General features: G+C 47.3%; 1 protein-coding gene across 3 annotated transcripts in view; it reads right to left on the bottom strand.

Annotated features, from left to right (window-relative positions):
• Nucleotides 1-284: 284 nt before the first annotated feature.
• Nucleotides 285-22,926, bottom strand: part of Grh (grainy head) — a 250,160-nt gene continuing 227,518 nt past the window's right edge. For 2 of the 3 annotated variants that reach the window (XM_076428395.1, XM_076428394.1), the window contains exons 7-15: nucleotides 17,800-18,059; nucleotides 15,479-15,647; nucleotides 10,039-10,150; nucleotides 9,199-9,293; nucleotides 8,868-9,038; nucleotides 8,270-8,455; nucleotides 6,138-6,596; nucleotides 3,553-3,617; nucleotides 285-992 (exon numbers count right to left, since the gene is read on the bottom strand). In XM_076428395.1, the coding sequence (XP_076284510.1) occupies nucleotides 710-992; nucleotides 3,553-3,617; nucleotides 6,138-6,596; nucleotides 8,270-8,455; nucleotides 8,868-9,038; nucleotides 9,199-9,293; nucleotides 10,039-10,150; nucleotides 15,479-15,647; nucleotides 17,800-18,059 (1,800 nt within the window). In that variant the 3' untranslated portion in view covers nucleotides 285-709. The remainder of the gene's footprint in view (nucleotides 993-3,552; nucleotides 3,618-6,137; nucleotides 6,597-8,269; nucleotides 8,456-8,867; nucleotides 9,039-9,198; nucleotides 9,294-10,038; nucleotides 10,151-15,478; nucleotides 15,648-17,799; nucleotides 18,060-22,926) is intronic. The other variant, XM_076428396.1, reaches the window with a different exon arrangement.

Genomic DNA, 22,926 nt, shown 5'->3' with positions numbered 1-22,926 from the left:
CGATATAAATTGTTCACAAGTGAAAACAAACAATATAGAACATAACGAGTCGCCTCGGCTGGAGCAACATAAGCCCCCGCCATTGCGAAGGCTACGACATACAGACGTCGCGCGAACGCGCGAGCCTCGTTATAAAATTTACAAATTTCACGTCCGATATTCTCGGGAACAATAATAACAAACAATCTAGCAGCGCGGTCGGGCTCCCGCGTTCGCGGACTCTGAACGGGTATAGCTCCGGACGACAACACTATCAACACTAACGACCATCTGACTTCGTAAATCGCAACATCAGTCCCTTCGGCGGGCTCTGGGAAGAGCAACCTAGCCCGTCTTCTCCTTCTTCTTCTTCTTTCTTCTTCGTCTTCTTCTTCTTCTTCTTCGTCTTCGTCTTCTTCTTCTTCTTCTTCTTCCTCTTCGGTAGTACAGCGTTCCTCTTCTTCCTCGTACGTCCTCTTCGCGTTACTCCTCGACCTTTTGCAACTGACTCGATCCGGAAATCGAGCACTGGCAGCGACCAGATCCAGCTCTGTCGATCCAGGTCCCTGAAAAGCTCTCTGTGTTGACATTGCACCGTGTCGCGACGATCCTTCGAACCGCGAACGCCGACTGCTGCCGCCGCTCTCTCTAATTCTGTCCCTCAGACTTATTTACACCGAGTCACATGCGGGCAGAAGCCTGCGCTCGCATGTCCTCCCCCGCGTTTCTTTCACGTGTTGCCGGTGTCGTGAACGTGCGCGTGGCCATGCGCCGAATTCGTTAGAGGTGAATGAGCTATGTGAGTCGGGGACGAGGGTAGCTCGATCAGGGTGACGTCGTAGCCAGGAGCTGTCGGCGGTTCGCCAGAATCGCCAGGATCATCCGGCGACCCGGGAGTCGGGTTGCGCTCGTTGTTCGGGTCCGGGTTCACTCGGGAATGGCTGACCTCCAGCAGGAACAGGTCCTCGTCCACGTAATATCGGATCATGTCATCGTCAATTTTCGCTGTAATTCTGAAACACGTGGACATGGTCTGGTTAGCCAGTTCGGTTTGTCGCCTAATCCTGAGAGTTTCAGGCTGTTGCTAGCCTGTGCTGTGAAAGCTTTTCTGGGGCCGAGTTCGACGCGGTGACAGCCGGCTCGCACCAGCAACGATCTCTAATCGATCTTTCTCGACGGCTCTGGCCACGGACGTCTCTAGTCTCTAGTACAGGCCGGAGAATGTAATATGGCAATACACGCGCACACACACACTGCATGCAGACGGAACACATCAGTCCGATCAGGCTAATGAACGACTTCAAATCACTTCAAATCGGACTGATTGTGAGACAGCGTTGCCACATTTACCATGTTCCGTCCTGTCCGTCCAGAGACGACCGTGCCCTGACATTCGAGCCGTTCGTAGACCAAATCGATTTAAACCACCTTTCGAGTTCAATTGCATTTTTCTGTCGAGACACGTGATCGCGTCGTTCACAATGGTTAGACTTAATACTCCAGTTCTTCTATCGCGGTGTGAATCGATTTGGCAAGTGAGTGGCTGCTTTGGTGGCACTCCTCGATTGTTTCTGCGAGCGTGTTTAGAGGAATCGCTGGTGCAAAGTCGGCGTAAAGGTGGGATCTCCTAAGCGCGTTTGAACGCAGCGTTTTGCGATCCACACTCCGCTCGTTGTATAACTCTGCAACCGTGTGCGTTCTGACGCGTTCGTTCGTGACAAACGGAGTAATAATGAGGCCCCGGGATCGCAGAACGCTGCGTCCAGACGCGCTTAGGAGATCCCACCACGTTAACAGAGAGCTCGAGAATAACATTAGTCTTTCGTGTGTTTGTGTGTGTGTGGTTTCCGTATCGAGGGACGAGGACTGTGGACGTGTTCCAAGCAGAGTTAACCGTGACTCTCGATAGATCGACAGACTTGAAAGAGGTTGTTCTTCAGAGTTGGAGTGTGAAGGGAGGAGGAGTTGTGTTACTCACGTGTGTTACACGATAATAGTATTTGTGATCTAGCTAGGAGCTGTCAGGTATGTACATTAGCCCTTCGAAAAGAACAGGTTTCACGATTGATGAGAGTGGTGGAGGTGTCCTGAAGGAATCTTCCACCACTGTCATCGATCATTACGAAATGAATTTACGGTGTGCGTGTGAAAATTATATAGGGTGCGGCTTGAGAAGGTCGAGGAACGTATGTAGTGAATTCTGGAGCTTTCGAAATGGCAGATAACATCATTCGTTTATTGGGCCGTAACCTGCAGCACAGTTCAATGTTAGCTTCCTCTAACAGTTGACTGAAGGTTAATTCTATTGGAAGATGAACAAAAACTGTGGATTAATAAAAACGTCTTATTATTATCAAGGAAAGGAAAGGAAAAAGGAAAGGAAAAAGGAAAGGAAAAAGGAAAGGAAAAAGGAAAGGAAAAAGGAAAGGAAAAAGGAAAGGAAAAAGGAAAGGAAAAAGGAAAGGAAAAAGGAAAGGAAAAAGGAAAGGAAAAAGGAAAGGAAAAAGGAAAGGAAAAAGGAAAGGAAAAAGGAAAGGAAAAAGGAAAGGAAAAAGAAAAGGAAAAAGGAAAGGAAAGGAACAAAGGAAAGAACTGATTTAGAATGGGGCACGTATGATCGCAGAAATTTCTTACGAATCGGTCGATGTTCTTCTTCTTAAATATCAAAGTCAGTGGCCTCTACGCGAACAAAGATAATTAATTTCAAACTGTCGAGCATGGTGTTTGACACAGCTGCAACAGGTTACAGCCGAATAATTCCTAAACTTCAGTCAAAGTCACCAAAATTAGAACATCCTTGGTATCAGACTGACTCGCGGGGCCGGGCCGCGTCAAAATGGCGGCACAAATCTGTCGACTCTATCGTGTCGGCGTACGTACGGCGTGTGAACACTATCGAATCGGTATCTAGATCTCTATCCGGTCTAATACAAGAAAGTGAAAACACAAAGAGCAAAACAAACAAGGAAACACGCGTACGATCCACAGGTGAACTGGATGCGTGATGCGTCCGAGAGCAAGTATGACGATAGAAGTTGTGTTACGTGCAGGAAAGTGCAAGCAGGTCGTGCACAACAGGAACGAGGCATGCAGTCGAATGTTCGCGCGAGTAGAATGTCTCCGTGCGCGTTCCATTTTCTGTTCCATGCGAACGATTTCTGTTAGCGATTAGTGGGATCGCGAAGTTAACGAATCGTCCGGGAGACATTCCGCTCGTGACCGAGTGAGAAAGAGAAGAAACAGTAGAATAGATTAGTGGATTAATAACAAGACGATTCCGGACCGAACGTGTGTGTGTGCCCATGATGGAAAATGGCGGACTGTCGAGGGACGGATGTTGTTGGGGTGTGGTAGTAGCGACGATAGTGGTCGGCGACACCAGGTGGAAATGAGTGATTAGAGGAGTCGAAAGAGTCGGTCTCGGTGAAAAGAAAAAAGAGGCATGTGCGGTTCGCAGAGCGAGAGAGGGACAGACTACCAAACTAGCCAGAGAGAAGTCAGGCAATGTCACCGTTATGGCATGCACTACGTGGGCGGTGCATGCAAGTAAAGATGACACTCTACTAAACTTACCCCTTTGTGTTTTTGCGATAGAGGTTATTAATACTCGAGGATGCAATTTTGTACTTTGACTCAATCTGTAAAATAGAAAAAAGTAGAACATTAGAATTTTGACAGTGGTTGCGGACCATCGGTTTTGGGGAGAGGTCTGCTCGGTGCCCGGGACGGTGCTGGTTACGCGCGTCACAGTCAGAGAGATCGGAAAAAGGGGGGGCGTTGGGCGGTGGGGGGGATCGGGAAAGAGACTCGACATCACAACACAAAACGAAAACGAAACGTTCGATGGAAACAGACAAACGAACAAAAACAAAAAAAAAACAAACAAAAGTAAACGCTTAAGAAAAATTCGAAGATCAAGATGGAGGGGATCAAGTGGCATGAGAGATGCACCGACAGACAAGGGAAACAGAAAGGAGGAGCGCGGTGAAAAATGAGAATCGTTCTCCGTTTCTTTCCACTTTTTTTTTCACTTCTGGGCACTGGATCCGTGAGAAACTGCGCGATCTTTTGACGCTTGTGGCATTTGCGACGCATCTTTATCGTCGGAACCCATCGGTCGTGTTGCCTCGTACACACACAGAGTAATACACAGACATTATGGGTGTCGAGGGGGTTGTTGTTGGGCGGGTGGATGTTAATCGATCGCGCGCGAGGCCGGAGCCACCGCGCGCGTTGGATCTCGTATTAATTGCGAGAGGATTTTTGGTTGTGTGATGCATGCGCGTTAATACATATTCATAAACCAGCATTTATGGAACGGTGCAAACAAGTATATTGATTAATGGGTAGTTGGTGGCTGTGTCCCTCGCATGCATGGCTAATACTTGAAAATGGCCGTGTCGCTTGTAGAGCCCGTGTTACTCTCGCGCATCACTCATTTATTGTATGTGCACCGACCGGCGAAGAAACGTGATTAATTGTCTGCGTCGAGATAATTGCGAGTTAACGTCGTGCTGTGCGTCGACGCGGGGTCGCGTGTCTCTCTTTCTAGCGAGGACTTATTGCTGTTGATGTTGCTGTTGCCGTCGCCTTTGCTGTTGCCGGGCAGCACGCAGGTTTCGAAACGCGCCTCCGGTATAAATAGGCGACCGACGCGACCGACGCGACCGACGCGACCGACGCGACGGCCGAATACACGCGTTTTCAAACCCACCCGAGCTTAACCGCTTACGCAACGCGAAATATGTCAACTCTTTTGCCGACGGAACGGCTCGGCGCGCCGCGCCGCGGCGTATCGACGCTCGGAAACGGAGCTTTCCGGGAATACCGTTCGCCATCGAGGGCTGCGAAAACTACTCCCGTCGAGGAACTGAACAACTCCTCGTTTTAAGAAACTACTTTCCACATTCCGAGTACAGTGTAGAGCCTCGCTCGTTGCACGTTTGCACCTGCTCGGAATTTACGCAGCCACCATAATCACCACCGCGAGTCCCATTACTTCGTACAACTCGTGTTGGGAATTCGCTAGTATGCAACGCGAACGATGATTCCGTGCAATAACGGAGGTCGCGACGAGCGAGGTTTTACTGTACTGGAAGATACATTTATTAAACCTTCCGGGATCTGTTGTTCTTCTCGACCCTCGATTGCGATCTGTCGTTCGTTCTGTTTGGTGCGGTGCGATAGTGACTTGATCCGCGGCGGTAGTTCGGTAGTGGCGATACCGATTCAGTCGAATTGGAAGGATCTTCTCTACCGTGTCTTCCTACGTGCGCTAAACTTGTTAAAAATGCGAAGGACTTTCAATTCAGACAGGTGTGTGATATACTTAAGTAGCGTTCCCTCTCGAAAACAGTCTACGAATTAATACTCACCGATGGAATCACTTCAGAGGAATTTAACCTTCTACACATAAACGCTGGGTGACTTTAAATTCACGTTTACAGTTATGTATTGTAACTTAATAAGACATTTTAAAGAATTTATTTATTACAATTTTGCAGTTCAACTCCAACCATATCACATGTATTCCACACCCTTTTTATACAGATTTTGTTCAGACTTGAAATAACGGGATTATATTATACGTAGATTATACCTAGCCCTTTGCACTTCTAAATCGAAGGCGAATCGAAATCAATTTAATTCATGTTTCTCAAAATGCTAGTTTACACGTGTCTTATATACGTTGATAAAACTAAATTGTTCAATATTCGTGCCAATTAAGGAGCTGTCTTTTCAAGTATCTATATCATTTAATGAAACACTTGGCCCTTCAGGGACGACGATGGATTGTTTGTTACGATAATAATTTATCGACGATTTAGACTCCTCCATATTGTCTTGAGCTTCCTTAAAATCCTAGAGAGCGAAGAATGATGCATGAAAACGAAAACACATCGCATCTAATATATAATTAATCTGATTGTTGTTGGACATCGTCCCTGAAGGGTTAGTAGAACGATAGAGAAGAAAATTGCAAAGAAACGCAAAGGGTAGCAGGAGGAACTTTCAACATCCTCTAACAACAATAAGACCCCGAGTCTTCCTTCCAATCCGATTGCGTGACCGGTTCGCCAGCTAGCACCTAGCACGCGTTCGCGAATGGGTGTGCCAGGTGTGTAGCTCTAAAAAAAGAAATCCGAAGTGTCTCTTACAGCGTTCAAAAGTCCCTGGACGGTGGGCGGCGTGACGTGGAGAGGTGTGTAGACGTCCTCGGACTCCTGGCGAACGTATAGCATCACTCTCTCCTCGGCGTCGGCCGGTCTCAGATGGGGCGGCTGTTGTTGAAGGTGCAATCGGTTCCCGACGACACCAGAGACCACGGTGCTGCCCGTTAGACCCGATTGCTGCACACCCTGCAGCACCGAGCCCTGCAGCTCCTGGACCTGCATCAGCAACGAGTCCTTCTTGTCGTGTAGGCTGGTCAGATTGTCGGGCGGGAAGTGGTTGTGGAACTTGAGGGCCGGCAGGCTCGGTCTGCCGCAGGCAGGGTAAGGGCTGCTGCCCCCGGCCTTCAATCCTCCACCCTCGCCATTACTCAGGGACGATGTGTCTGTGTCGCCACCGCCTCCGCCGCCACCTCCGTAGAAGCCCGACAACTCCATCGTCGAAAACTGTCGTCGTGGAACAAGAAACAGAACATTTGTCGGATAACAGTTTTGCTACTTGAACGGAACAAGCGAGACGCGGATGGATGGAGACTACAGATTCGAAAGTGTTTCGAAAGAAGACAAGCGAAACACACCACCAACAACAACAATAACAATCTTTCCAGTGATTCACTCTGGCTGGTGTATTCAAAGTATTCAAAGGCAGTGCCGCGACGCGACGGGAAACTCGTTGTTTTGGCTACGTTGTTTTGCCAACGGTACACGTGTACGTACACGGTACACATGCTCTCTTTTCGTTGGGCTTTCCAGTTTACAAGTACATACAGGCTCTATAGAAAAAGTAATGGTTGTCCGTTCCAGGGGTGAGAATCTACACATCTAGATCGGTGGTGGACATATTTGTACGAGACACTTTTCGCAAAATTCTTTATAACCAAGAAAATTGTTGGTAAAGTTGTTTTTTACCACCAACACCCCTTCCCCACTCATCCAAACCAGTGCGCAGTGGTCCGTCGTTGTCGACGGAGTTGCCAGAAAACGAGTCTGCCCTTGCCTCTCTCTACCATCATCGGATTCCCCTCTAGCGACTTTCTGCACGAGGAGAATATGCCGCGCGACAGTGGTTGGCTAGCAGATACTAGCAGCGGTAGCGGGGACAACGTGATGTCGCCGCGTACTCTCCTGCAGAGAGTCGCTAGAGGAGAATCGAGCTACATTTAACGAGATAGTCTCTCACCGTCGACGCTTGAGTGTAGTAAAAAAAAAACGCGTTTTCCGCTGTAATGTTGCGCTGTAGGAGCACTGCCTTTGCATACGCTATCCAGTGAATCACCTCGCACGTTCACGCGTATCAAATACAAATCTGCGACCCATAAGCAGTCGTGTACCGTTCTAGTTCTAGAACGATTGGGAAAGATGGTTGTTACGATTGTCAGAGTGTACTTCGGTACTTCCTTCGAAACGCTATGTTGCACAAGTTCAAGCTACAAAAAGTTCACTTGCTCAGAGAAGATCAGAGAATTTTTATTCGAGTATTATCGTATTCATTGTTTGAGTTGCGGATAGTGGAGAGTTTTGGCGGTGTTGAGAGGAGAAGATTGTACTATCTCTATCGAGGAGACTACACACAGAGACTTTCTTGGCTCGTTTTAAATTTAATGATAATTGACGTTAGTTTCATCGAGAAGTTAAACTGGATGATGAGCCTTTTATAAATCCAGAGTGGCTTGATTAAGGCTCGTGTCCCCACTCTACCTACCCTTTCTACGACGTTTCATCTCTGTCGTACATGTATAAATTCCCCTCATCTCGCGATTCTGTATAACCCCTTCTTTCTCTCTCTCTCTCTATTCGGAGAACTAACACGTTCACGGTTATTTTCAAGTGTACTTTCAGTATTACCGCGAGCGTCCGTGAATGTGTTAATGTTAATGTAGAATTAACTTGCCTTTGTTTACTTGTAAGAGAGTATGTATTAGGTTGTTTTTTGAGGTATGTTGTGTGATATTCGTAAGTTCGTATCACGCGATTTACTCTCCATAGCTAGAATAATGATCTTCAAGTGTCAGCTTTTCGTGAATTGAAAACTACGTGGATCGAAACACGTCTTGACGAAACGAATCAGAAGTCTCGATCGAATCAAAAGTCTCCATCGAATCAAAATTCTCGATTCGTACCTTGTCGATGGTGTGCTCAGCGGGCGGCGAAAATAGGACAGGTGGTTTGTGGAGATCCACCATCGAGTAGAATTCGCTGCGTTCCGTGACGGAATGGTACAACTCGTCAAGCTTTTTCCTACCAGTCGCCGTCATCTTTCTCTTCGCTGCCCTCCTCTCTTCGTCACGGGTCTTTCTTTCGGCGCCCTGTCGAAACATCCATCAATTATATTTCCTGCCATCAATTCTCCCACTCGAGTAACTCGACGATCGCAGCACGAAATACGACAAAATGTTCCATGTTAGAAATCCATGGACGGGACAAGCGATGCGAGGCGCAAGGCGCCTCGATACGGAAGACTACGAGCCTCTAACGGCTTGCGTTTATTAGACCGGCACGTGCGATTTAAAGCAGTGGGCATATTAGAACGATTCAAGGACATCAGCGTATTATTTTCAGTGTGCCCGTACCGTAGCGGAAGCGTGGGGGAGGGAATACCGTCGCGTACAAGAGAAGGGAAAGAGTAGAGAGCGGGGGATACAGTGTTAATCTGGCGACACTGGCTGCCAACACAGTGCAGGACAAACGCTAACGAAACAGTAGAAGCGTTATAATTACCTTATCGCAGAAGACTTTGATCTGGCAATAGCCGCGATGCGATGGCGGCGTGTACGAATGAGTGTGTGGGGGCGGTTCTTCGTATGTGTCCACCTGGATGTGCAAGGGCAAACCCTTCACTCCCTTCTGGCTGGAGAAATCGGTGCTGAGACACTGTACCGCCACATTGATCTGTAACGAGACGCGTTTACCGGGATATGAGCTCGCGAAACAATCTTCTCCGGTTAATAACGATCGCATGAGAATAAGCAGGCTCCCATTAAAGCCTCCGACAGATCGTTCCGATGCAAATGGAATCTCTGTGTAATGAACGGATGAAGGACTCTCATACCTTCGCCGTGGATTCGAGTGGGTTCCAATAAACGGCAATCGCATTGTGCGCGACTTCCTCTATGCAGCCCACCAGTCCCACGCTGTTCTTCGTGTCTGTAATGGTACAGATTATTGTTAAACTTGCAAATCACTCCCAGCGCGGAGCGACAACAAAAGTTATCTTCTCGCCTCTCTCTCTCTCTCTCTCTCTCTCTCTCTCTCTCTCTCTCTCTCTCTCTCTCTCTCTCTCTCTCTCTCTCTCTCTCTCTGGTGGCCTTTTTCGGTTTTTTTAATTTGTGGTGACTCGATAGTGTAGCGACTAAAATTTTATTCGTAATTTTCTCCTTTTTTCGTTCCACGCATCAACACATTATGTGTACCCAGATTACGGTGATTACCGTATAATTTTGAAAAATCTATGGTTCACGGCTAAACACTTTTTTTTCATGGAACCTTCAACAGTGACAGCAATTTTCATTGTCAACTAACCTAAGTCACACTCTCGATAACAGGGTCAATATTTTCTAAAGATTCGATTGAATTTTCCTTACAATTTGAGGAAACAACCAGAGCAGCGGGTCTGAGTTATTCGTGGAGGATAGCAGCAGTGAGAGATAAGAGTGAGACGATTCGAATCCATCGCCTCCCATACGATCTTACCGAGCGTGCGGCATAATCCAAGAAGCGGCTTGCGCAGAAGATACGGAATCGTGAGATTGAGATATTCGAAAAAATGGCGCAGGGTTCGGTTTCGATCCGGTGAACCGATTAGAATGTAACTCGAGTGCGCGAATGGGTGGGCAGTGGGCAGACGTTATTTAGAGGAGGACTTAATGGTGTCCGGCGACGCTTTACTTACCAGCGTCGAGAATACGTTGCTTGACAGAATGTTGCCTTCCGTGCCAGAACTGCCACGCCTTAATTTCGTCTTCGGGGCTCTTCTCTTCTCGGAACATCAGCATTACCACGCTCTGCGCGACAAAACACAGAGAAAACGATGTAAGTACTTTATCACGGTTAATACCGCTCGGCCGCGGCCGGATAAATGGCGGCTGCTTCGGGATGTCCACCGGGGTCCGCCGCCATAGTTCTATGTGTATTATAATTTTCGTGAGAAACGGTCACTTGCAGCCGCGCTTCTACGGATACCTAGCTTATTACAGACGATTCCTGTGTATCGTGGCGCGGTTACCGATCAATTCTCGCGAGCACGACAGGCAGACGAACGATCGCGGAATCATTATTCTTGACCTCGATAATCGCGAGACAAATTGATGACTCCGCGGAGGTCGCGTGTTATAGAAATTCGCAAAAGTCGGTTACCGCTCGAGAGGCAGATGGTTTTCATGATTGTACAGGGTGTACCAAAATTATCTGTAAAGATTATCACAGCTGGGTTCACTGTCATTGACCGGTTTTCCCAAGGTCAAATGTTGAAACAACCGCGGGTCTCTCGAGTCAACCGTTCCGTTAAAAAACGACTTTAAAGTTCCGTCAACTATTCAGTCATATGTCTACAGACATGTGTTTCAAAATTAAAGTTTACTTATAAAAAGTTCCTAAATATACTTGTATTTATGTAGCCCCATAAACCGGCAACTTTGGCAAGAGTATGCATATTAACATAGAAGGAGTATAACCAAGTGAACCTTGAATTTAAACTGAACAAAATTATTAATGTTTTTTTTGCTATTTGATCAACAAATCTACGTTGATCTTCCGACGACCGCATGTTGCAATCTTTGCCGCCTTTCTCTGAGAAATTTCTCCCAAAGCAGATATGAAATGCGCGGTATGCCCCTACAAGAAGCAGAGCAGAATAGAAGTTCGAAACGAAGGCGGAATGCCAGGGATTAACGAGATTCGCGGAAATAATCGGGTGAGGCGAAAGGGAGCGCGACGGAATGGCAACGATCTCTGTCGGTCGAAAGTTTAGATTTTAGATGATCGCGACAGAGCCGCTGTGCGTCGCGCCTCGCGTCGGTTGTGCTCGTGCATCATAAATTGCGCGGCAGCGTGCAATTATGCAACGGAAATTACAGAGATTCCGCCGGTATCGACAGGCATCAATGACCGGTTGTAGATCGGTGCGCTCCGGGATTTTTCGAATTTTACGGATAATCACGCGCTGTCCGAGCTCCCCGCGTCGCCTTGATCCCTCCAATGGTTGGTACGACCATGGTCTAGAGGGATCCGGCGCGGCGGGACAATGGTAACGGAACTACGTCACGGAACCCGGCGCGGCGCGGCGCGGCGCGGCGACTTGCACGCAACACGCGAAATTCGCGTGAGCTTTGCATCGCCAGCGACACGTAGACACGCTCGATCGGGAACTGCGCGTATAAATCACGCGGTACCGTATAATCCGGTAGCATAAATCGCGGCATTCGACACTGCTAATTCCCTATAAACAGCCGCGTGTATCCCACGATAGTCGTCTTTACGACGATTTTTGCCCCGGCGTGCGACGTGTTCGCCTCGCGAGAGCGTGATTCATGGGTAAAAACGCTGTCCGACGGCAATTATGCTGATTAATCGGGAGGGACAGACGCGATTCTCTTTCTCCTTGCACCCTATCTAGTTATCTATCCGCCTCTCCCCCCCTCCCGTCTCCTTTGAACACTTTCAACGGACGATTCTTCCGATCAAAATGGCTGCCGGTCGCAGAACAGCTTCCCGGGTCTGTAATTACGGGATATAAGGTTTCGATGTGTAACACCGCGTGCGTCTCGAGAAAAGATCAAGCAGACCACACACACACAGTGTCCTAGGGCCTACCGGATCACAGAAAGCTTAGCTCGAGACTTTCTGGATGGTAATTCAGCCGAAGAATGTCACTCGATCTCGCTGTTTTCGCGAAGAGGTCGCGTCGCGTCGTTTGACTCGCGGGGAACAGATAAAAGGGTAACCTTCGCGGCTAACCACACTCTTTTCACGTGTCCCCGGGGCCGTTTTCGCGGGTTAACATTCATGGGCTGGCCGCGCGCGCGGTACAGATTGTCGACAAATAATTCAGAATCAGGTAACCGTTCGGTTCGTTGGTTGGCTCGCTCGTTGGACAACGGTAGGCGGTGAAAAGTCCGGGAGCCTAGCCGGTGCGATAACGCGTGCCTCGCGTGTGCGTGACATCGGTCGCGACAGAAGCACGCTTCACTGCGCAGACCGACGCGTGTTCGGAGACAATTTTTCCTGATTCGGGTGAATGGACGAAGAATTGCACGCACTCGGCTAATGCTGTCTCCATTGGCGGATCGGAAGTTAATGGGAGGGCAAAAGAACACGGGAGCACAGCATAGAGCCAATATCGAAAATCTTGGATGGACACTACTGCGAAGACCGGAGAACAGCTGGTTCAAGTTACAAGTTTCGCACACCAACTTCAAACTCGCACATACTAAATTCACGTTTTTACGCAAATCGATAGTGAAACGACGACTACGCGAATCCTGTCATGGGTATTGGTATTACATAGCAGAGAGGCTACGAGAGTGCTCACCCCCTGGGATTTTTCTGCTTCCACTTTTTTTTTCAGTATACAGACAGAGATAGTAGCAGTAGATCATACAGCTCTGTTCCAGACTAAAGAGTCAGAGTACACAGCATAATATTCAGAGTTCATCCCCTGCGAAATCGTTTTGATACTTCGCGAAGATGCTACATACGTTGTTTTTCATAAAACATTTTCACCCCGATGGTCAGCATAGCGAAAGTGTCGAAGAAAAACTCGCAAAATCGATAGAATTGAGCATCGACTTACAATCGGTGTCGCCGGATTAAAAACTTGTCTCCTCCGCGCCGCCGCGGCCCGGTCACGTGACGCGGTTCGTCACTGTCGTGCGTGAGTCACAATGTCACATGACTAATCCGTTACCGGCAAACAGAGTTGGGCAGGAATTAATTACATGAGTAATTAATTACATCTTCAATTACAATTGAAGGAACTGAATTACAAGGAACTGTAGCTACCAGCTACAATTACTTGTAACTGCTACTAACAATTCCAATTACAATTACATGTAATTGTAATTGTATTTCTGCAATTCCAAATTACAGTAATTGGCAAGTAATTGTAACTGTAATTGAAATTACATTTTGCCCAACTCTGCCGGCAAACGGAGAGGGTAACTCTGTATCCCCCTCGATTCGAGTCAATTCTCCTAATCTCTGTTGTAGGTACTTCTGAACGAATTTTTCATCGATCCTGGTTCCCACAGAATAAATTACGAACACAAGATCGTTTACCCTGAATACGGAATTGTTAAAATAACTTAATTTCGTTGACGCTCGAGACTAGGAGAGCATTTTTATGGGCCCTTTAAATTCAGCTTGATCGATGCTTATTGTTTATGCAAAGACTTGTAGGAGGATAACTGGAACTATCCTGACGAGGATATACAGTGAGCGACGAGCACAAAAGAACTGAACACTTTGGATTAACTGTCGAACAACCAGAGTTAATTTATTTTGTTGCACTGGTGGTTGAACGCACCGTAACACGAATGGTGTGCAACTATATGCGTATGAAAATTGTCGAATCCGCAATTCAAGGAGTCCGCGTACTTGCAGATGAGAATTACGTAGAGGCGATGAGCGCATGATTTCTCTACGATGTGTCTCGAGATATAATTCGAATCTGGACTTCGATGAATACACGTTGGTCGGTATAAAGAGAATTACGTAGGAGCGATAAGTGCGTGTAGTTTCCTACGATGTGTCTCGTTAGACTGCCGTGGTCCGCTGTGTCGAAGACATTCCAAATATTATTGAGTCGAGTCGCGTAGCGCTCTCGCGACGCCGAATTGTATAACGACTTTCGCGGAATTACAATTAGCGGGGAGTTCGAATACTAAACACTTATTAACTCTCGCGTTATTTCAAACTCGGAACAATTGTGTACGTTGTGAGCGCGCAGACCAATCTAAGTTGGCTAATAAGGGTGAGGGAATCCCGCACCGCCCTCTCGACGAGGAATTGCGCGCCGCGCGGATTCATCGTTGAAAAAGCGGCGAACGGCGATAAACAATATAACCGGCCGACGCGCACGAGAGCGTGTTCGGGTAATATCGTCGCGGGAAATTTGCTACTGTATTCCTCTTAAATCGCATTATAGGCCGGACCCGCGTCCCGCCGCGTAAGCGTTTACGCTCGTTTGCCGACTCCTACGAGCGATAGAATTCGCGCAGCCCGAAAGAAGAAGTCGGACGAGGTCGTTTGTTCTCGCGGCTCTAATTGGCAGCGCGGCGCACCGTTAGCAATTTCCATCCTGATAAAGCTGCCGATTCTTTATTTTTCCCTCCCCCCCCCCCTCTCTCTCTCTCTCTCTCTCTCTTCGCCCGCTACACCCCTCCTCTCTACGCTCAGCTAGGAGGAGTTACGACTTCCTCGTTAATTGCTAATCGAGCGTTCAGCCGCGCGTGGTGATTCGAACGGTCTGCAGAGGGTGAGAGGGAGGGGGAGGGATAGCTGGCTATCTTGTCCCCCACTCGTCTCCCCCCTATTCTATGTATGTACTATCTCACAGCCCGTGGTTACACGCGTTCGGTCGTGCCTCGCTTTTGCCCCCACCACTCAGTCGTTTTGTGTGACATTAATCCCCCGATAAACCGATTATGCCCGTTTTTGTGGCACTCGTTCCGCCGCGCCGCCGCGGAGAGTAATTCTCAATTTTCTTAATAGAATGCTGATACGGTTTACATACTCGCGAGAGACCGACGGCTAATAAATACGGTTAATGGTCGTTGCAATCTCTGAAATTTCCATCCAACCGAGAAACCGAATCAACGCAACACGCCTCTGATAAATCACGAGGATTTCTCTGATCGCAAGATCTCGCGAGTGACATTAACGTTTTTCCCCGTGACGGATTCACAATCATCGTTCGCCGACGATTAATTCCGCTTATCGTGTCGTTTGTTCCTCGCGATATAATTACAACCCGATCCGATATTAGACTTTTTTCATCGGTTCGATCGATCTTGAATCGCTCGATTGCCGATGTTTATGCAAATTCTCTTCGACCGATTGACAGATTGACTCGAGTCGGATTGAAATCGATTTCAAAGCTACTACGGCTTCTCGAACGAAAGAAAACTTTTCGAATCGATTTTATTTCGAGGAAAAATCTTGGCGAGCTCCGGCAAACTTTTCCAGACCATTGACTATTGCAGATGGTAAAGTTTACCATAAACGCATGATACAATCCAACTGTAAATTACGCTTGATCGACGAACGTTGTAACCGGGGAGCGGCACTTGTTCGTTAAATTGCCGAATTGCTACGCAATCGGTGTTTCCGCTCACCTTGACCGTCTGTCCAGTCTTCAGGGTCGGCTTGTCGGGATCGGGAACGTACTCCAGCGTGATCCCGTAGAATTGTCCCTTGTTGATGTACGTGATTCTGTCGTCCTCGCGGCGCTGCGACGTGCTAATTGGCGACTCCAGGTGATACTTGAACCCATAGGCGGAGAATCTGCGGACAGATCGGTGTGCGTGCGTGAATAAAATTGTTATAATTTTTCACTGTGACCGTCTCTAATTGGACGTCCATCGACAACTGCGCGTCAAACCGTGCTGATTTATGGACGCAACGAGCGCGAGCGGCAAGAAAAAACGACGACGCCGCCTGATTGTAACCACCGACGCGCGACGGGTGTACCGCGAGACGCGAAAAGACTGTAATCTTCATACATTAAGAAGGGATCGCGATATAACAGACCGTGCGCCACGCTTTTCCGAGTAAACAGTCTGCTGTTATCCAACGGGGAAAAACTTGTAATCGAATCGGAGCTGCTGCAGCCTTATTCTTACGTATGATCTTAATGATCTTACGTAGATCATAACCCTCTCAGACTGTGAATGTTTTTACAGTAGGTACTTTCAAAACGAAAATGTAGTGTAGGTCTTTCGTGTCTGATGTATTGCGTCGGTCCGGGTTAGGGATCAACCAAATAGTTTTTAAAAATATTTGAAAAAATTCATATAGTACGTCCGCGAACATCCTACATTCAGACAAATAGTTTGTTCGACATCATCCGGACAAGAATGACCGTTCACCCTTCACAGTTTAAGGGTTAAAAACTTTAGCGAACATTTTGACCGATTTTTCGAAAAATCCGCTGTTTAGGACGGTCTGGAATCAGAGATTGGTCCCACGCGTTCGTCGTTGCAACGTCGAAGACAGAGAGAATCGAGCCCGACGCACAATAACGCGTCAAACGTTTGCAAACGGAGGCAGCAAGGTCGACTTCCCGTGTCTCTAGACTCTGGTGCAACGCGACTACCACGAGAGGCGGCTCTAAATATAGAGCACGCAGACGCGAAATAGATGGCGATTATCCTTATCCGTAGGAAGCGGAGCTTTTCTCTGGTCGTATCGACGCAGTAACCGGCGAACTTTCCACCGGCTCTGCTCTCGACCTATTATCTTTATCTGCGCGACGACACGCGGCGCGGCCCGGGCCCGGGTTTGCCGTGGTTTTTTCCGTCAAGATCGCGCCGCGCCGGTCGCCAACGGAGAGCAAGCGGGACAGCGTTGTACACGCCAACCGCGATAACTGAGCCAGGCCTGGGTGAATGGCCTGCAACACTTCTGCTCCTGTTCGTAGCAACGCCTACTTATCCGCGACTTATTATAACTCCTGTGTAGGCTACTTGCTCCCTAAAAAAGTCTACGATCGTGTCCGCGTCGATCGAACGCGGTTTCACATCGAGTATCGATGCCTGGTGAAGCGTTGTACATAGTCTCCACACACAGGCTTGCTTTACCAGACACTCGAGGAGTCTCCGGGCATGTTTTATCAAGAGTCGCAGCTTCCGGACTTGGGTTATTCGCACTTATCTAGTGACGCGAAGTGTTCAAGTCAACACAAGACGCTCTTCCTCGAGCTAATACTCTGTGGAGACTTGAATGCCTGGTGAAGCATTCACGTCTCCAAGCGTGTTTCAGCAGGCATCGAAGTCTTCGGACTTGGAGCATTTTCATTTATCTAGTGATGCGTTTTCGAGTCACCAACAAGCTTTTAAAATCAATATAGCTGTAGATACAGTGTGATTGAATTACACGTTGACTACCGTGCCTCTAATTCGCCATAGAACTACCATAGACCAGGTAAATCGTGACTTGTGTGTGCTCTATCAATTTGCTTAAAAACAATGGTCATAATTAGACTGCGGATCTTTATGCTAAATAAATATTGCCTGCATCGATTGCAAGAAATAGAAGTTTCTTCCCTTAATGATTTTAATAGAGGAGAAATTATTGTATATTGATATATTCAAGTTTTAAAATTTTTCAACAATTTTGAATTTCATCTTCTCGATTTTGTTCCTACAAATGCATAAAGATCCGCCGTTAATGTCTGGTCATAATTAAGAATAAAATTATATCAATGGGTTGCAAACTTGATTATATGTATATCAAGTAACTCTAATAATAATTCTTAACATATCCGATCGTTTATACTTTTATACAGTTCAAGATGGCAAGACTTTTGCGTGAAATACAGAAAATTCTTCCGCAGCAGTCAACATGCTAACCACGTGACAGTTGTAATTATCAAATTGGAATAGATTGGAATAAGATAGCTTGGCTTTTATTTAAAAGTTGATTGTTATGTACTTACATTTTTGGTATCTGGATTTTATCCGCGTCGTTCTGTCTCCCGAAATCGTGCCAAGGCCGTGACCTCGGAGGATTTGGATTAGGGTTCGGGTTCGCCGCAGCTGAGGTCACCAAAGCTCCGCGTTGCACCTGTGCTTGCGCATGGCTCTGTTGTAGTTGCAGTTGCAGTGGTTGATGGTGTATCACTGCGCCACTTTCAAGGACCACCGCGGCACCGGTCGCGGTTCCACCGGGACACAACTCCGTGTAATCAAAGGAGGACTGTATAAATCAGAAAGTAATCCTCAATTAACGCTTTCGTAAGCTTGATTCACTCCGCGGAGAATCGGTGGTATTTTTTTTCATTAATAAGTTCGTCGTTGATTAATCATGTTCTCCGTAGCGAACCTCACTATCGAGTATGTAATTTGAAACGTGTTTCCTTTCTAATTTACTTCGGAACTTGCTACAACATGATTCAATTCGGGTATAATCGAAGACTAGAATTAAATAAGGCTGTAAGTGCCATTTGTTTTAAAAACTGTTTCTTCCGCAAAAATTCTGTATCCAAGTACCAACGCTGATGGAAGAAAATAAGGCTGAAAGTTCGCTGACGTTAGACTGTTGTTCCTTTTTCAAAGAAAACGACAAGTGGACACAGTTTCATTTTTTCCATTTTTCTCATATTCTAATAGTTTTTTCCTCACTTTTTTATATGTTCTATACTATGAAATAAATTGCATTCTTACAAGTTCTACATGGAATTTCTTCGAAATTTTCATTTTGGCACTTGCAGCCTATTTTAATTCTAGTCTTCAATTTCTACATATAGGTAGCTTTACTAACCTATTTAGAACCGCAAACCGTTAATGTGGTAAATCAGAAATGGATAACTTTGGAACCATTAAAGGCATCAGAGTGCGGTTTGCACAGGCAAAATATTAAAAAAAACTCTCTTTTTAATGATGTATAAAAAATGTTTTTTTCGGTACTGTAATTTAAAGAAACTCAAGTCGTATGTCACAATATGAAAAAATTATCGTTGTTTAAAGAGTGTTCGAATATCATCGCGAGCGACCGTATCCATGAAATTTTTGTAAAGAAAATTCAAGCGTTTTGAATGGACAAACGTCGCGTTGCGTCGGCCGCGGCCCTCGGAAGGTTAAACGGGGAACGAAGCGTGCGCAATCGTCGGAATTGAATCCATCGCTACGACCGGACCGCAACGAGCGTCCAGCAACTTTCCCATAGAGGGGTAAAAAAGGGAAAATAGAGCTCGGTGAATCCGGAGCCCGAGGTAGCCGACGCGACGGCTTATCCCCGGCGGCGGGCAGAGGTCGTTCCGCGAAACAAAGGAGGAAGGAGCCTAGCCGCGCGCCGAGTGAAGAGAATAGGGGCCTTGCGGTCTCGTAAAATTGGCCGGGACCGTAGCCCGCGCGTGCTTCCAGCGGAGGCTGTTGTTAATAAGCGGTCTTCCGAACGGTTTATTCCCTCGTACGTCTTCATGGAGAGTGGCTCGGCTCGAATGTAACGCGGTTACCATAGCTCGTTACTCGGGCTGACGAACGGCATCGCGGAAGCCATCCATCGAGCGAAGAAACGGTGCAGAGCGGTGCGGAGCTGAGAAACGAACCGCGGGAGGAGAGGCTGGCTCGTTTTTCCGTGGGGAACATTCGACCAATCGGCGAACCAACCCCCGCCCGGCCCCATCGGACGCCGCGCCGATAAATTAATACCGCCGCCGCGTCGATCCGTAATTAGAAATAATACTTCCATTCCCCGTCGCCCCTGATCACCTCCCATTTTATCGGAGAGCCTGGCCGCTTCGCTCCGATGGCTTCCGACTAATTATGTTGAAAACGCTGTGCAGCTTCCACGTTTAATCCTGCGCTCGTTGGATATTCCGCGGACGGCCATCGCAGGAGACGAAAAAACGACCGCGCCGATAGCCCCACGCTCGCGATAAACACGAACGCCTTCGCGATTAATTGCCCCGCGATCCACGGTGACGGCGCCCAAGTTTTTTCTCGATCGATTCATCTAATTGCGTTGCGATCGGAATCGCTGCGTCCCCCCACCCCTGCCCCTTGTCTATGCACTAACCATTATGCATTCTTCTCCTCCTCCCGCTCCGCCGCGACCGACGACGCTAGCACAGCAAGAACGCGTGTGCGCCGTACACGTGTTTCCACGTGTTTCTTGCACAGTGACAGCGGCGCGGCGCGGCGCGGCGCACACCCGTGTGCACGCCTCGAGCGGAATTACGATCGGAACAAAGTTTGGTGTATTATTAGCGGTGTCGAGCGATCGACATGATCGGGCCGCGTTTTTTCCTCCGTCGCAAAAAGCCCGCTGATTTACGCGCGTGGACGCGATACTGTTCGCTCTTTGTGGCGTCACCGACGTGACGCGACGCGCGACGTTCTGAAAATTATTGTATGTATTATGCGAGCTGCTTTCTCCAGGGCTTGCGATTTCGGCTCGGCCAATGCCAACGTCACGTTCAGCGAGATCTTTCGCCGCGCCAGAATCCGTCCGCTGTAGCCGGGCTCTGATTGGTTCGTGGTTTTCATTAATAATTCTATATATCATTAAAGCCGCGAAGAACATTTTCGCAAATTTTTTCGACACTCTGTATAGTATGTACATGACGTTTTGATAGTGATTGTTCAAGATAAGCGCCCATGGATGAAAAAGAATCGAAAAGAAGCATACTAGAAAATATCCTCCGAAATATTTTAGTCAGTGGGACATTGGCCTTGACTAATAAATGTGTTTAGGGACGTTTTCGGTATTATGTCATGCCCGCAAGTTGGTCATGATACTTTCCAGCGATACCCGGACCGTAAAGCAATAAATTCGTTCAAGAGTCACTCGGAGAGTTTCTGAAAAATGACATTACCTAAATCGACCGTAGCGCAAACCGAGACTAAAATTGGGGTTGGGGACGCAACGCTATCCAGACGCAAAAAGGTTTTCTCCGGCGAGTCGCGGAAAAATTGGAGCGCGGAATCGGTGATTTTGATTTAATGGGTGGAGAACCGGTGATTTTCATGATTCACCCGACGCGACGACGCGACGCGGTTTATGGTAAATCTGAATCGCCTGAATTACCTTAATGTTGCTATTAAGGGAACAGGATGAAAGTATACTTTGTTGCAACATAATGACACTTCGTATTAAGGTACCGCATATTTTGTCTTGATCGCTTCATTGGACGACGCATTATGCGTACACGACGGCGGGGTTTACAAATAGAACTTTTTGCGCAGACGAGAACTTGGAAAAAAATTGTTCATAGGACGTTGTACGCTGTCCGCGAGTCTGGTTTTCACGATAATAATGTACTGCTTTCATAAATTAGATATCAGAAAAAGAGAAAGACGTAAACGTTTTCTTGTATTTTTTATGAATTTATGACATAACTGCGCAGATATTGGAAGAATTTAAAGGTGCTATTACGATATTTTTTCGGCTTATTAACCCTTAGTTCGTATGCTGATACGTTAACAGATATAATCCAAACGAAATAGCAGTTTAACTAATGCTCAGGATTTGAAACAACATTAATATTTGAATTTGAATGTAGCACATAAAGCTACATTTTATGTAATTGCATAGCAATTGCAAAGCGAACAATTTGGCGATGAGGACGTGCGCGCGTTGTTCTGTGTGCTGTTTTATGTTATGTCGTTGTTGTGCTAAATTCATTTAAACTTGAAACTTTGAATAATTCGTTCTCTTCGCTCGGCTGACACTTAGAGGGTGTTCATAGGCGCTCACTTCACACTGTTCCGTGCCTCACAAGTTGTCTCCTGGCAGGAATTCGAAAGGAATGCGACAGCAAGCGGTCCGATTGGGTTATTCCACTGGCACTTTTGGTTCTAGCCGAATTATTGGCTGAAGCGTGTGACAGCGCGGCTTAACCGTTGGCTGCGAGCGAGGATCCCCTTTGACTCTGTGCCGTCTCGAGGGACTACTCGTGAGACACGGAGCGAGTACGCACCCAACAAATACATATATTAACTGCGGATTTTATGCATTTATAACAAAAACTGATGCATAGAATTTAAAACAGTGGACATTTTTAAGAAATTTAAAAACATCATCGTATTAGTTTCAGCTTAATAAAATAATTAAAAGAAGAAAGATATTTTTATTTAGCTTCTGTGTCTTGGAATCGACGCGAAAATTTGTTATATTGCTTAAAGATCAGCAGTCTAATTATCAGAAAGAATTCGTAATTGTAACCACTTGTTTTGTTTAGCTATACGGACTCTCGTTGGATCCAATAAGTCGGGTCGGGCCGCCTTGGGCGGGTGTCTCAACGCGACATAAAAATGTCGGGATTACCGGAGAAAATTTTATGAATTGGTTTCTGACCCAACTCAATATTTTCGGTTCTTGAAATCTAGATTGGGGTATGTAATAGCTAATTGTTACAATATACCTACACATTCAGGATCCCGACCCGATCCCGAAATTTCGGGTACCCGCACACCCTAATTAACATTTCTACTATCGAGAACTGGATTCGCAAAGCGAGCATGATCGGCTTGTAATCACATCGTGAAAAACTAGAATGCGGGTCGGTATCGCAGCCTGTATCGTCTTTACGGTAAATTGTGCGCTCGCGGTGAAATGCGGCGTTTCTGTCGCACGTAATTTTCGCCGTGTCCGGTGCTTCCACGCCGCGCCATAACCGATTCATCACTCCTACGCGCGATTCGGTTGTCGCTAGTAATCGGCCGCTTCCGGAAACATTAATCGTGCGACGGGGGCAGAGCGGTTTATTCGCGCGAGTAAGTCATTAGCATTGCGGTTGACATTACGAATTAGAAAGCACGCGTTCCGTTCTGCTCTGCTTGCACGCCGCGCCGCGCCGCGCGCCGCAGCAAATAAAAGCCGGGGCTCCTCCATGGCGGTATACATATACAACCGCGTCCACGCGTGTGCGTGGCAACAACCCGCTTGAAAACCGATACGTCTGCGACGGTAATTAAAATATTCATATTCGAGCTCGGACCGCGCGCGAGAGCTCGGTGAAATTCATTTTTTCGAGCGAGCTCGTTTTTCACTCGTCGCAGTTCTTTTTTCCCTCACCGCCGCGCGCCGCGCCGCCGCGCCGCCGCGCCGATCGTTTCGCTCC

The sequence above is a fragment of the Lasioglossum baleicum genome, chromosome 7 (genome assembly GCF_051020765.1).
Source record: "Lasioglossum baleicum chromosome 7, iyLasBale1, whole genome shotgun sequence".
NCBI lineage: Eukaryota > Metazoa > Arthropoda > Insecta > Hymenoptera > Halictidae > Lasioglossum > Lasioglossum baleicum.
Note: the sequence above shows the minus strand (reverse complement) of the source record. Positions and strands in the feature narration are given on the sequence as shown.